Source organism: Phascolarctos cinereus, unplaced genomic scaffold (assembly GCF_003287225.1).
Source record: "Phascolarctos cinereus isolate Bilbo 61053 unplaced genomic scaffold, phaCin_HiC Scaffold_4;HRSCAF=312, whole genome shotgun sequence".
In the NCBI taxonomy this organism is placed as follows: Eukaryota; Metazoa; Chordata; class Mammalia; order Diprotodontia; family Phascolarctidae; genus Phascolarctos; species Phascolarctos cinereus.
In genome coordinates, this window is record NW_027555847.1 from 236,996,082 (window position 1) to 237,011,298 (window position 15,217).

Sequence of the window (15,217 nt, forward strand, 5' to 3'; positions counted from 1 at the left end):
TCTGCAGGGATGAGAGGAGGACCTATTGAAAAAAATAAGTTAGGAAACATAAAGCCCTTAAAATTTTAAAGATGGCTGCTTCATATTTTTGGTAACATGGTAGTGTATAAAATATCACAACAAAAAGCATATTCTATGAGAAAAACAGTATTTGAACAAGATCAGAAAACTAAAGCTATTTTCTTTTTTAACCATTTGTAGTTTATTAATTTGTAATTTATATAATTTGCAGTTTATTAATCATAAAAATATCTACATATACATGAAAAATAGTAATACAAGTGAATGTTCATTTATTACAACAAGTCTTTGGGGGAGAGGACAACAGCTAGGCCTACTTTGCAGCTAACTTAAGTTTTGGGGCTTTTTTTCCACACAGTTTTTGGTGCATCTTACAGCCAAAGCTTTCTGGTTGATTCTCTCCAATTTCTATTTCTCTGGTATTGTTCCTCATAGCTCATGGTATCACCATTTTGGAGAATCAGGTCAATATGGGACAGATAAATATGGAATCATTCAGGGAGGAGAAAACATAGTCACTTTGGGAGCTCTGTCCAAGAGGGTTCATTAAGTCTTGAAGCCAAAATGGTCAAGCCTAGAGAGCTACAATTATAAGAGAGAGGAAGTAATTAGGATAATACAGTATCTGCTACTGCGATCTTCATTCTGACCAAGAATATAATGTCACATCCCTATTTATGTATTTATCAATGGGGGGGGTGAGGGAGGGACTGTATGGGGGAGAGATGAGGGGAAAGAACCACTATTCAATGACTAGAGCATTCACCTGATGTTTCTACATTCCTTGGTTCAGGATCATCCAACTGCAAAAGCTCGTCAAGGGCTAGCTTGGCTGCATTGGATCTAGACTCCTTTTTATTTTGTCCCAGTCCAGTTTTATATTGAATACCATCCACCACGGCACAGAAAGCAAAATAAGGACCCATAACATTACCTGAAAGAAATACCCGGGGGACACTGGTATGAGTTTTAAACTGTGAACACAATTACCAGAATTTGGTCAAATGGGTCAAGAGAAAGAAAATATTATTGATATAAAAATACACAGCAATTTATTTTTCCAGTTTAGAAAAATTATTCTAAAAATAAGACAGTATTAAATCCATAATGCTGTTTAAAAATTTAAAACAGATATGTCAGCAACACTCGTGGGAGATTTTTAGCCACTTATCTTTCTTTACTTAGAATCACAGAATCTCAGAGTCAGAAGGAATCTCAGAGGCCATTTAGCCCAACTTATTCCTGACTGAGAATCTCCTTGACAACATCTCCAGGAAATGGTTATATAGGCTTTGCTTCAAGACCTACAGGGAAGGGAAACCCCCTAATTCTCAAGGGAGCTCCTTCCACATTGAGCTAAATTTAACTCTATTTGGCCAAATGTTTAGCATATGTTAGTACATAAACCAAAAGGTCAAAGTCTGGGTATTCAGATTCCAAAAGATTCTTCCTACGTGTCTCCAACCCTGGTTTTGGCTCCTTGGATGCCGCATCATCAGAAATGACCAATACCATCTGCCTTTCCCAATTTGTTCACAATTAAAGTCACACAAAAAGTCTTTCCATGTCTGAAAATATATGAATCAATCCAGTGGCAAGATATAGATCAGGACAACTGGAGATGGCCTTTTTAAGCTAAGGTCTCAGTTTAAGCCAGGTCTCAGTTTCACTGAGGCAATGTCCATTCTGTGATTAAGGCTAGGTAAGAAATGAGGCAAAGAATGGTCTCTTTTATCTAGTTAAAAAAAAATCAGTCTAGGAGGGGAAGACCCTCAGGGTTTACGCCAAAATAGAAACAATTGCCATTTACACTCACTCTGAGCCATCAGAGCCCAAACAATGACCAAGAGAGGCTTGGGCTGGGACTTATTGTTGGACAATTAATGAGGCCTAGAGTGACTTGGATTTAAAGCATGATCCATAAAAAAGAAATCTAGCCCATAAAACCCAAGATATTTTGCAACGTTTTAGCGAACAAAATGTATATTCCTTTGGCAGAGCATCTACAGGTAAGAATATGTTTCCTATTTGGACAGAGGGAGAAGAGGGAAAGAGGAATGCTGGGAAGGAGAGAAGGAGGGAAAGTCATTCATTGTTGTTTGCAGTCACACCAGATGTCTCCAGAGGAGAAAATGAGGCTGGTGACTTTGCACAGCTCTCCCTCACTTAAATCCAATTCACTTGCAAGTCATGACATCACCATTCTAATGCCATGGTCCTTTTCAAGAATGAAGGACAAAAATGATCTGTGAGTAGTAGGAGCTGCCCAACTAGGGACCCAACTGGCCAGTTCCATTTGGGCAAAATAGCTCCTTTCTCCCTTCCTTCTACCTTCTCTCCTCTTCCTCCTCTCCCTCCTCTCCTTCTGTCTACACAGGGAGTTATAGCCTTACCTTCAAGTGCTCTACCCAAAGGAATATACATTTTGATCGCTGAAATCTCACAAGATCTTGGGGTTTACGGGCTAGATTTCTTTTTTAAGGACCATGCCTCAAACTCAAATCATGCTGGCTCTCATTGATTGCCAACAACAGGTCCCAGCCCAAGCCTCACTTGGTCACTGTTTGGACTCTGATAGCTCAGAATGAGTGTAAATGGTAATTGTTTCTGTTTTGGCCAGAAACTCTGAGGGTCTTCCCCTCCCAGACTGACTTTTCTAAAGGCAAGGACTAAACAAAATGGAACTATTTCCATTCTAATGGGGGAGTTGGTACAAGCCAACTTTCAGAATCCTAATGTTCATCAAGGGTCCTAAAGTGGGCGAAAAAAGACAGAGTTAAATAAGTTAAAAAAGGACCACCAAGAGATGGGCCATTGTAAGAAAGAACAAGTTGCTCCTCAGATATCTATATCCAGAGAGGGATTCTGGGAATGGTTTTATGTTTTGATGATATTAAAAGAAAAAGTAGGGGGAATAAATACACTAGCAAGGAAAAGGAAAACAACTTATCTCATAAACTGGGGCACACAAGCGAAAGAAGACACAGACAGGATCCCTCTCTCCCCTCTCACCCCTGGGTATTTTTTGAGACAGGGTGGGAGGGGAGAACCTTTACCAAGAGGGTCGGTGCCAACCTTCACTGGCCTTTCAGATCCCTTCCCATTATGTGAGATTCTCTGTGGTAATCCCAGAACCAGCTAGCTGAAGAGTAACTTGTTCTTTCTTGCATGATTTGGCTGTATCTTCAGACTCAATAAGACCTGCTTCCTGGGCCCATTAATGGAATTTACCCAACACAATCCACAATTCTTAGCCGTCTGGTAGCCAGAATCAAGCCATTCCAAGGGATGGCTTTCTTTTCATTAGCAACCCTCCAAAATTATGAGGTCAACACATCAGGGCCTGCTGACTCCCCAGAGAGGATGGTTCTTTCTGGTCTGGTGAAATAAAGCAGTCCTGGGCACTTAGGTGGTCTTCTTATTGAATGGCCCCTCCAGTATTCCACAGTCCACTCAATAACCATGGTTAAATGCCACCTTCACAGTTTTTCTTTGGGATCTTGAGAAGCTTCCTCAGGGGCCAGCAAGTAAGCAACCCTCCTGTGTTTTGGAGAGAGGCCTGTATCCTCCAGAATCTGGGCCTGGGGAGAGCCACTGTGGCATGTTAGCTGACCTGGAGGCAGCTCTCCACCACATACACCAGCTAAGAGTTTCATCAAGCATAATTGTCCCTGACCTAAATCCACCCTACCAACCCCTCCAATTATTTCTGCCCTTCCTGACTCCCAAGTTACTTTCTATTTACTTATAGGTACTGTTTCCTCCAGTTGAATATAATCACCTTGTGGGAAGAGGCTTTTTCAGGTTTTGTCTTTGTATGTCCAGGAACACAGTAGGTGCTTAATAAAAACTTGTTGAATGAATGACAAAAAGAGAATGAAATTAAAGAACTGACAAGTGTTACTACACCATGTGCCTTCTCTAGAAAGCACCAGTAATTCAAACGCTCGTTTTTTTTTAATCAAGTTCCCTGATGTTGCTAAAACAAATGATCATAATTAAGCTGCATTCCAAACCTATCCAAACTTTCATCACATATTTCCTACGTAACAGTGGTCTAGATACTGAGATTCCATGCGTAGACGTCTCCTGTACAAATACAGAGATTTTATACCCAGAAAACAAGCACTTTAGTCTAACTAACCACAAATTGTGGGATTTATCACCAGATTCCCCTTCCGATACTGAGAATGCTAAAACCAAAACCACAACAAAAGGATGTTAAACTTAGCTGCTATCAGCAACACAAGGACCTAAGACAATTCCGAAGGACTCATGATGAAAAATGCTATCCACCTCCAGAGAAAGAACTGATGGAGTCTGAATGCAGATCGAAGCATCCTTTTTTTAAAAAAAAAAACTTTATTTTTCTTGGGGTTCTTTTGGTCTGTGTTTTCTTTCATAACATGACTAATATGGAAAGGCTTTACATTATTACACATGCATAGCCTATATCAAATTACTTGCCTTCTCAATAGCGGGAGGGAAAAGAGGGAGGAAGAAAATTGAAAACTCAAGATTTTAAAAAATGAATGTTAAAAGTTGTTTTTAATGTGTAATTGAAAAAATATTTTTAAATGTTAAAATAAATAATAATTTTTTAAAAGGATGTCAAACTGCTAAATGTTACTTGGCAAAACCTTCTGCCTAACCAGGGCTGTTGTACTAAATTTGGCACCACTGGTAGTCTTGCCTTTAAAGCCATCACCCAGGGAAGAAACCCAAGAAATTGCTATGTGGCAATTGCCTTGGTAGATATTACAAGCTACCTCCCCAACCCACCCCCAGGAACCACAGTTACTAACAACCCAAAAAGAGAGCTCTGGTCACCAAAGTCCTTGTCTCTACCAATGGTTCAATCAGTGGAAAGGACCAGAAGAGGCTTTTCTGTCTCCATCCCCAAGAAACTTGGGGCCTTTCCCTCCAACTTGCAGCTGAAAATTCCCCCATGCTTCATGTTTCCCCACCTCCACATTAAAAGAGGAACTTCTTGTCTTGCTCTTCTCCTTGTGTCCCCAGTGCCTGGCACAGTACTCAGCACCTAAAAAGAACTTTCTGAAAGCTATTGCATTCCTTCATTCTACTTTCCGTGACAAGTAGAGACAACTTCAGCAAACACTTACCTGTTTTTACAGTTTCCTTAAGGTCAAGTTGCACACGCTGCATTTGTGCAAACTGATGCAGGGCTGACACTGGATTTATCTCCCCACGTTTGTACTTTAAAATGAATTCCTTGGGAATCTTCTTGGGAGGGAGGATAGTATTTGGATTAGGTAGGACTACTTTGGAAAGCTGTGGTTCTGGAAAGTTACCTAAAAAACACAACCAACTAGTTCAGGTCAGTTTTAAAAAGACGAAGCAAAACAAAAAGCCTACTGTCTTCCCTGAAGGGAAGACATCTTTTCCTCTAGTCTGAAAACCAATGCTGACATTAGACAGATCAAGGTATATAAAATCAATTACATATGCTCTGGCAGTTTAGACAATAGGTTGCTGTTAAACTATTCAGGTGCTTTAGGGTACAATCTGTGAAAGCATTTAATTTAAAGAAAGGTAAGTAAAAAAATTAAAAAAGGGGGCAGCTAGGTGGCCCAGTGGATAGAACACCAGCCCTGGAGTCAAGAGGACCTGAGTTCAAATCTGGCCTCAAACACATAACACTTACTAGCTGTGTGACCCTGGGCAAATCACTTAACCACAATTGCCCTCACCAAAAAAACAAAAAAGAAAAAAGAAAGAAAGAAAGGTAAATGTCATTTAATTAATAAAGTTACAGAATTTTGGAAGAGATCTGGTGCTCTAGTCCATCTACCACATTTTACAGATGTGGAAACAAGTTCAGTGTTTTTACCCACAAAATGGAAATAATACTTATACTTAAGGCATGTACTATAAAATACAGCACAAACATCATTTCTATCCCTTCTTCAAATTTCTATCTCTATCTCCTTTGCCCCAATTCCAACCTACCTTGCCCCATCCACTGTGTATATAAGTGAGGGAATCAGAGATTCTCAAGGGCCTCCAGAGGTCTTCATTCCAGTGGGCAGCATTGGCTCTGGAGTGAAGAGGCCCTGGACCAGGCACTGACATGACCTAAGCCTCAGTTTCCTCATCTGTGAAATTAGGGGGTTGGTTCATTCCAACTCAATTTCTATAATCCCATGGCCTAAAGACAAACTAGTCTAGCCTGGAAGTGACCAAGAATCTCCTCAATGACCTCACCAACCACTCCTGATCCAGCCTCTGCTCTAAGACCTCTGAAAGAATAGGATCTGCTACAAGAAAGATGGACTCTCCCACTTTTGAACAGCCTCAAATAACAGGCATTTTTTTTCCTTATATCATTTGCTTGTTTTCAGAAACCTGTCTTTGAAGGTTTCTCCATGATCCATAAGGCTCCCCTGACAGATTCCTGCAGTCCAGAACTCTGCCTGCATCCTTTTGCTGGAACCCTTCCTTGCTGAGTATGGAACGCATGAAAGTAGTAGGGCAAGGAGGAAGTGAGGATAGCAATACTTTGGCCACCCTCTACCAGCTCCCTTCCTGTCACATGAAAGCCCCATTTTGGGGCTTCCCGAGACTACACTAGTATGGCAAGCTACCCTGGCCAGGAGAACAGATCCCAAGCATCAAACTAAGAATGATCACTTGTCATGCCATACTGCTGACACACAATGAGCTTGCAATACACTAAAATTCCCAAATTCTAACAATGAACTTTTGTTTAGCCACAACTCCCTCAACTCGTTCTGTGGTCTTTAAAAAAAATCAAGTATAAGAATATATATATGTATACATATATGTATATATGTATATATACACACATATGCATATATACACATATGTATATTTTCTTCTTACTAAATTCAGCCCAATGTTCTAGCCTGTTGAGAACTTTTGGGGATGCAGAGGAGTCAAACTCACTACTCAAATCAGATGAAAATGAAATGATAAAATATTTAACAAAATAAACAAAAATACAATAGAACACAGATATTAATATGTGGCTTTCTAAGTTGATCAAAAGACCCAAGAGGATCCTTATTCTATTTGAATTTGACACACCTGATCCAATGCTTTCTCTCCAAACTTCATGCTATCTGAAAGTATGACAAATATGCCTTGCAGGTCTTCAATCATGTCACTAATAAAAATGGCACCTACATATAGCACAGGACCAAGCCTGTGACATTGCACCACTAAGGACTTTGGGTCCGGTCAGTTCTGTTTCCCCCCACCCCAATAACTGTTCCATCATTTGGTCTCTCTCTTTCCATCTTGTTCACAAGGATAGCATTTGTCAAATGAAATCTAAGTAGACTCCAGTTATCACATTTTGTTCATCCGCTATGATAGGAACCCTGTCAAAAGAGGAAGTCAAGTTTATCTGGCGAACCTCTTCTTGAAGCAATGCTGGCTTTCAGTGACAATGGCTTCTTTTTCTAAGTGCTAGGAATACTCATATCATAGGATCATAAACTAGAACTAGAAAGAACCTCAAAGATCACCTAGTCTGATCTCATTTTACAAAGGAGAAAACTGAGGCCCAGGGGGTTGTGATTTGCTCAAGCTAATACAAGTAGGAAGCATCTGGGACAGGATGTGAACCCAGGTTCTCTGAAACTAGGGCTCTTTCCACCATGCCATGCTGTTGCTCAAAGCACAGCAAAATTATCCTAAGAATATCCAAAGACTCACATTGGTGACCATGCCATCTCAAGGTCTGACCTGATTGAAAAGGGCCTTCAAAGCTACAAAAGAATTCAGGCTTCTGAAAACCCAGAGGTAATAGGTAGCCACTAAGGCTTGAGTTTTTCTAAAGTAAGCTCAGTTCTAAAGTAAGCACCTGATTATACCAAGTCTACATACCATAGAAAGGAAGGGGGAAAGACTGAAGGGGCCAAGATCCAGCTTATTGTAGAAAATCCAGGAGTGAACAGGGCTGCAACAATGTGGCTGGTATTTGATCATAGAAGCCAGTTAGAGCTTACTATGTTATGACGGGGCAAATTTCTGTTTTATTCATTATCATTCTGGTACCCGTATATCTAAAAGAAGGGACAAGGACCGGCACCATGGTGATAGCGGCAGGCTATGGAGGAAGAGAAGACTTTTCAAAGGAATGTAACATATGTTAGCAGCTCTGAAAGAGGCAGGTATTACTACAAGCAAGTACCTGTGACTTGTGTAACCTTAGAAGCTAAATTTGACACACTGTAACTCTCTGATGATGAATGTCCTGGAGGAGGATTCACTGTTGCTATAGAAGGTTGAACTGGCAAGTTCTTTTTCAACATCTGAGCAAAGCTAGGAACCTGGGAACTCTGAAACCAATCATTGTTACCAGACATTTTCTTGGGCCTAGAAGTCAGGAGAAAATCAGGATTAAAAAAAAAAAAAGGAAAAAAAGTTTGCCAACTAAACAAGAACAATCCAATAAACATTAAACTCCTACTAGGTGCCTGGCACTACATGCCTCGCAAAACCATCAATTTAAAAACCAATAAAAACAAAAACATTTAAAGAGTACCTGAAATTTTGGGGGCTTTACAAATAAATAAATATCCCTGAAGCCATTATAATGCACATTTTATACCGCAGTGGACCCAAGAGCTAATCAGTGTCAGCATTCCCTCCACCAGTGCTAACTGCAGCACATTCTTGACTGCTCATTCTGGATGACTCTCATCCAAATTCTCCCAATTAACCGGTTTAGAGAAATAGAGTCATTTGTCCAGGATCATACAGGGAATCAGTACATAAGGTGGGTTATCCTGATTGCAACAGTGTCTCCACTGGGCTATGTGACCACCTTTTTACAGACCCCAGGACCCTTTTGCATTTGAAAAACGTTTTACCACAAAGGGAGAGAGCAGGTTGGAGGAGAAAAGAGAGAAGGACCTTGCACCTGAGGACCTGGGTTCAAGTGTGACCTAACACACAAGAAGCTTTTTCTTAATCAATGCTTATCAATGCTTTTTTCTGCCTAAAACTCTGACTTGCAAAGAAGGTAGGTCCCCTGAGGGGTTTTCTCTCCTGGGCTCTGAGTTCCATCTGTGACCTTTCATTTGAGAGCCTTTAAGCAAAATGGGAGAGAGGGCCAGTGAGAAAAGCCCGGGTTCAAATCCTGCCTCTGACTCTCCTCCCTGGTGACCTGGGCCCGGGCCTTCACCTCTCCACGCTCTCTCAGCACACACTAGGCGCTTCATAAATGCTCTCCCTTCCAACCTCCCGGGACCGCCCAGGAGGCGCCGGCCACCCGCACGGGCGGAGGGCGTTTCCTCACCCGGGAGGTCTTGGGTCAGCGCAGCCCCGCTCTTGCATTGTCGGCTTTTCGCCCTCCCGCCAGCGCCTCTTGGACTGCAAATTCGACCACCCCCCCCCCACCCGCGGTCCGGGCCGGGCCCAGCCGTCAGCCTCGAGGGCATTGCCTCAGTTTCCTTCTCTGTAAAAGCGCCGGATGTGGAGGGCCCCTGGGGGCGTGAGGTCGGATTCTGGGGCTCGGTTTCTTCACTGTCGGAGAAGGATCTAGATCCACACAGGAGTGGGCCAGGGAGGCCCATGGTGGGGCGACAGAGGCGGGATTCGAACTCAGGGCCCGGGTCTCCACAGCGGACACCCCGACCTACAGCCCGCTCCCATCCCCACGGCCGGCTCCCCCTTACCTCTGAGCCGCCGCCGCCTCCTCTGCCTCGTTGCCGCTTCCGTCGCCCCCTCCATTGTAGCCTCCCGGGACCAGGGTGGAAGGTGGGTCGAAAGAAGCCCCGGCGCAAGGCCGCGTCTTTCAAATAGTCTGGTGCCTCCTGTGGACCAGGCCGCTCTCGCGCCCGCTCGCCCAATCACCAACCGCCTCACTGTCGCTTCGGCCCGCCCCCACCGCCCTCGAAGCCAATCAGGCTTCAAGCGCTCTGTCTCGCAGCCTCGCCCTGCCCCATGCGGGCAGCACGCGGACGCACGATAAGCGTGGGACACATTACTTGCAGCGCTCAGGGTCGAGCAACATGCGAAGAAGCTGGTCCTGCCTGCTGGGTAGACCTCACCTAGGACATCAGGTGGCTCATAAACTTGGATTAAACGACGACTTTGTGCCAGGTGCTGAGGATACCAAAAAAAGGCAAAAACCCTGCCCTCAAGGAGCTCCCGGTATATTGGAGGAGATAAACAAACCAAGGATATTCATTAAGCGCCTTCTGTGCTAGGTAGATCTGGGGGTGCAAGAAAGGCAACAGACAGCCTGTGCCCTCAGGGAGCTCACAGTCTAATGGGGTGGGGCGGTATGAAACAATATGCAAACAAGATACCTACAGGCAAGCCATATACAGAGCAAACTGGTTATAGAATAAGTTGGAGGGCCATCACCAGAAGGAATGAAGGAGGACTGAGATCCTCTGCAAAGTCCTGCCCTGCCAGGCATCAGCAGCCAGAGGGATGATTTGGTTGGTTGAGAGGACTTGGAAATGAACAGCGGGTCACGATCTGCTCTGCAACTAAGAGTGTGGAAGAGTTCCTGTAGCTCTGAGGGCTTCAGATGGGCCGGGTCACTGTCTGGACGATGGGGGCAACATTACAACCAGTGTGTGTACAAACAGGCTATACAGAGGATAAATTGGAAACAGGAAAGCCACTAAGATTAAGGAGAATTGGGAAAGACTTCTTGCAGGAGGTAGGATTTTAACTGAGACTTGAAGGGAGCCAAAAAAGCCAGGAGGCAGAGATGAGGAAGGAGAATGTTGGGGGCAGGGGGCAGCCAAGGAAAATGCCTGGAGGTGATAGATGGAGTGTCATGCAAGGAACAGTCAGGACTCCAGAGCAGGGCTGAACAACTTGGGCCCGGAAAAAAAGTAAGGTTGCCATTCCCGACTCTTTCTAGTTTGTCACGTGACCCGCTGTGACCAACCATCCTCAGTCTGTCTCTAACCTAGCTGCAGGCCAAAGAAGTTTACAAGTTGTTCAGGTCTGCTCTAGACAGTGCAGAAAACAGGGGTTAAAAGTCAGAGTGGTCCACAATGCATCTGGCAACGCCATCATGCATTACTAGCATTCCCACAATCTGCCACAAGTAGTAACAGCAACCCCTCATCCTCCCCTGCATGTTAGAATTGCCCACAGACAGTCACTGCTAATCCTAATTCCCTAGATCGTCAGGGTTGGCTTTCCATAGTCAGGCTAGCATCCCCACCTTATAAAATGCTAATCTTCATAATTAATCAGTTTCTCATTGTTATGCCTAAGAAAAAGGGCTTTTCAAACCATGGCAATGCTCTGGTTTATCAATGGCTGACCATGTAGGATTCTGATTCAGGAGCCCAAAGAATCATCATTTCTCATTCTAAATTAAATGTTTTCAGTTCAGAATTCCTGTTGTCCTTGAATTTCCCAGTCCTTTATGGAAATGTTGCTTTCTAATCTCTTCTCACGGTACAAGTACCCTTGCCCAAAGCATCCAATTCTGCACTACTCCTTCCTTCCTCCCTTTCTTTCTCAAAGCAGCCCCGGTGTAATTGGATAACCTGGACCAACCCAAAGGAAGATGGGAGATGAAAAAACAAAAAGAGAGGAAGAACAAGAGTCCTCCTTCTGAACCAGACTCAATAATAGGTGCTGATGGAAATGAGAGGGTCCTCATTTGGGAGAAAGAAACTGACCTGATAAACTGGGATGGAATTAAAAACAGAAACTTGTTTGAGTGGTCCAAGAAGAAAAGTTGCCATCCTATGTTGTGAGCTCCCTGGTAGGAGACAGGAAAGACTATGAAACAGAAGGATGTAGGGGGAGGTTACAAAAAGTATCAAAAGAACACAAGCATTCTGGTAGAGATGTGTGGTTGTGAGTGATACAGAGTTTCTGAAGTGTCATATGTTCTCCATGTAAGACATCTGCTGAAGACCTGGTCCCCTCACAAGGTGACAACCACTATTTACTGCTAAGTGGCCCAACTAAAGAAGCTAAGTTATAGGAGACTGAGTCATGAAAGTCTTTGGTACTGAGAGCCAAGTTCCAGGAGGCCAAACGACAGAAGACAATGTGTGGGTCCTTTAAGGGGTGACCATAGCCTGGGAACTGAAGAGAGCTACTAGGACACAACTCCCACCATTGTTCTTTGGATGACCCACAACATTAGAGTCAGAGTAAATAAACATTTTGGGCAGCTAAGTGGCACAGTGGATAGAATGCTAGGCCCAGAATCAGGAAGACTCATCTTCCTGAGTTCAAATCTGGTCTCTGACACTTACTACCCTGGGCAAGTCACTTCACCTGTTTGCCTCAGTTCCTCATCTGTAAAACGAGCTGTAGAAGGAAATGGCAAATTGTTCCAGTCTCTTTGCTAAGAAAACCCCAAATGAGGTCACAGAGTTAGACACAGCTGAAATGACTGAACAACAACAAAAAATAAGCATTTATTAAGCAACTACTATGTGCCAGGCAGTGCACAAAACCCTAGGGATAGAAAGAAAAGCACAAGAGTCTCTCCCTTCAAGGAATTCATAATCTAATCCAGAGATAGGATAGCAGCATAATGAAGTTCTACAGTCAGGGTGGGAAATGATCTAAGGAGGTAAAAGTGTCAAGGTTAATTTCGTCTTGCAGAATGATGAGTTTCTAGAGGTGACATCCAGGAAAGCAAGCCATGGTAAATGATATGGTGAATTCCCCATGTGTTCTACTTGAATGGTGGAGGGTCAGAGACTAGTTCCATACCCCTACATCTAGAAGAAGGGAAGAGCCCCAGGAGCAGGGGGTGCTGAGAAGCAGTGAGTTTCAGAGTGGATTTCATCTTAAAGAATGATGAGTTCCTGCAGGTGATGAAGTCCAGAAGAGGAAAAAATATCTTTCAGAGACTGTTGTATTATGTGACTTAGCATAGAGCATCACTGGAAGAATATTATTTTTTAAAAGTCAAGCCTTAGCATCCAGGAGAAACTTGGGACTGTTAAAAGCACTACACAATTCCTCAAAGGTAATCTAGCTTCTATCCTCTTGTTTTCTGGGCCCAGCTCATTTGGTTCATGCACAGTATCTACCCAAGGGATATTCATCAATGGTCCAGCTCTATGGGCTGTCTATCTAACTGCTAGTCAGTGACTGGACATAAACAGTATCTACTTGTTTGGTTTTGTTTGGTTTTTTTTTCTCCTGAATTGAAGTTAATCTGAACTCTTTTTAATAAAACACTATGCTTCATTTTGACACAGGCAGGACCAGTGTATCTATTCATAAGAGGAAGAGTTTGGGCTCAAAACTGACTACTCAGAACCATATCTGGGTAAGCCAAGAGGACATCATGATGTTTTGGGCTCAGGTTTTTCTGGCTCATTCACCATGTTTGAGTAAAAGAAACAGTTATCCCAATGGGTTGTTATATCCAATTAAGCCAATAGATGGCACTCAATGGTTGAACCATCTCACCCCAACATGAGATGCCAATTTTTGTGAGCTTTCCCCAATGCTTTTATGGGCTAATCTTACAAGGGAATGTTTTCATCCCATTTTATAACCAATTTTACTCATACCTTTGTTCCCAAAGGATCCCAGTCTTCTTCCCAACTTCAGGTGACCTGAGAGGATTACATATTATTCACATATAAATTAAATGGGATCTTTACTACGGGAAAAATGAAGTTAACAAACTTCGAACTCCTAAGCATTGGTCAACCCAATACTCCTCTGAAATATTAATTACTCCTTCCAATTTTTATGCACCCAAATGTTGTTCAAGAACAACCAAAGATCTTATTACCAGCAAATCTCTATCCATATCTCTCTGCTTGGTCCCAAATGTAAATGGTACTAGATAGTACCAATAGCATACACTTAACCTCCTACATTCTGACAGGACCTGTGAAGACTGCCACTTACGGCATTCATGACTTGTCAGCATCATTCTAGCCACCAGGTAGATATGGTATAGCACAATGGAGAGTGCTCCTTTTAGAATTTAAATCCTGGCCTTGCTACTTACTACCATTTATGACAGACAAATCAATGTATCTCCCTGGCCATCAGTTTCCCTATGTGGAAATTGAGGGACTTGGACTACATAGCATCTGAGTCAGAGGTGTCAAACACAAGAGTATAATTTGTAGTGATCTAGATCAAAATGTGTTAGAGAAATATTTAACAAAATGAATAAAATGAAATTTATTGTTGAGTCATTTTCAGTCATATCTGACTCTTTGTGACCTCATTTGGGGTTTTCTTGGAAAAGATACTGGAGTTGTTTGCCATTGCCTTCTCCAGCCCATTTTGCAGATGAGGAAACTAAGGTAAACAGGGTGAAGTGACTTGCCCAGGGTCATACAGCTATTAAGTGTCTGAGGCCAGATTTGAACTCAGGAAGATGAGTCTTCCTGACTCTAGGTCCAGTACTCTATCTATTATGCCTCCTAGCTGCCCTAAAAAGGTAATAGGACATGTATAATGTGAATATGCGGTTTCTAAGTTGCAGGAATACTCACGAACAGTTTAGTGTTTCTATTTGAAGTTGATACCACTACTCTACCTTCCAGCTCTAAATCTATGACTCCGTTATAATGAAAGAACTGACCAATAAGAGCACAGTCCTGCAAGTATGTTCAGGAGGCTTTGCCAGGCACCAAACAACACAGATATTTGATAAGCCTGCTTCTGGAAGGGTATAATGATATGGAATCAAAGGGACAGATTCCCCACCCACCCACCCCAGAGCATGAGCAGGTATTGTGAGACTGTTCCCTTATTGAAAGTGACTTACTACTCCCTAAATGAGAAAGAAAAGCCTCTGAAGATGCCTCTTGAACCAGAACTGAATCAGCATACAAGATGCACTAACTGGCCAAAATGGACCTGTGTTTTTCTGGTGGTGGTTGAGGCAGGCAAGGTCTGCTGCAAGTCCCCAGGTGGTGAAGGGCAGGTAATGCCAGAGGCTAGGCTAAAACCAAATCATGAGGGTCTGGCATGGCTTTTGTCTTGTTCCTGTTTCATTCTTTCCCACACTTGAGTGATTAAATGTCAGAGATGGAATAGGCTAGACTCTTACTGTGGACTAGACTCACAATTTAGAAATGTATCCAAATAATTGTGTCACTTCCAGCCCAGGATTGCTCTCGGTATGTGTGGTATCGTCCAGCTATTCTTCTCATCTTTCTTTTCTTCTACTTCCTCCTATAGCACGATGGCAATCATAATGTCAGAAACTAAATGTGGTGGTGTCACT

General features: G+C 42.9%; 1 protein-coding gene across 2 annotated transcripts; it reads right to left on the reverse strand.

Moving 5' to 3' along the window:
- Positions 1–233: 233 nt before the first annotated feature.
- On the reverse strand, positions 234–9,859 carry LOC110223860 (adenosine deaminase domain-containing protein 1-like). Of its 2 annotated transcripts, XM_021009568.1 has the most exons (5): positions 9,690–9,859; positions 8,201–8,385; positions 5,145–5,333; positions 788–955; positions 234–603 (listed from the first exon to the last, which is right to left on the reverse strand). In XM_021009568.1, exons 2-5 carry the CDS (start codon positions 8,373–8,375, stop codon positions 596–598), a joined length of 540 nt encoding a protein of 179 aa, XP_020865227.1. In that variant the 5' UTR covers positions 8,376–8,385; positions 9,690–9,859; the 3' UTR covers positions 234–595. The 2 variants fall into 2 exon arrangements, with proteins under 2 accessions (XP_020865227.1, XP_020865226.1); XM_021009567.1 differs by lacking the exon at positions 234–603 and having other exon boundaries at positions 720–955.
- Positions 9,860–15,217: the final 5,358 nt, after the last annotated feature.

Bases quoted from the DNA above. Each gene is read 5' to 3' on its own strand.
- LOC110223860 (XM_021009567.1), bottom strand. From the start codon at position 8,375: ATGTCTGGTAACAATGATTGGTTTCAGAGTTCCCAGGTTCCTAGCTTT. The intron at 5,334-8,200 runs GTACTTGCTTGT...TGTGTTTTTTAG, and splicing joins TAAGGTTACACAAGTCACAG to GTAACTTTCCAGAACCACAG. The intron at 956-5,144 runs GTAAGTGTTTGC...TATTTCTTTCAG, and splicing joins TAAGGAAACTGTAAAAACAG to GTAATGTTATGGGTCCTTAT.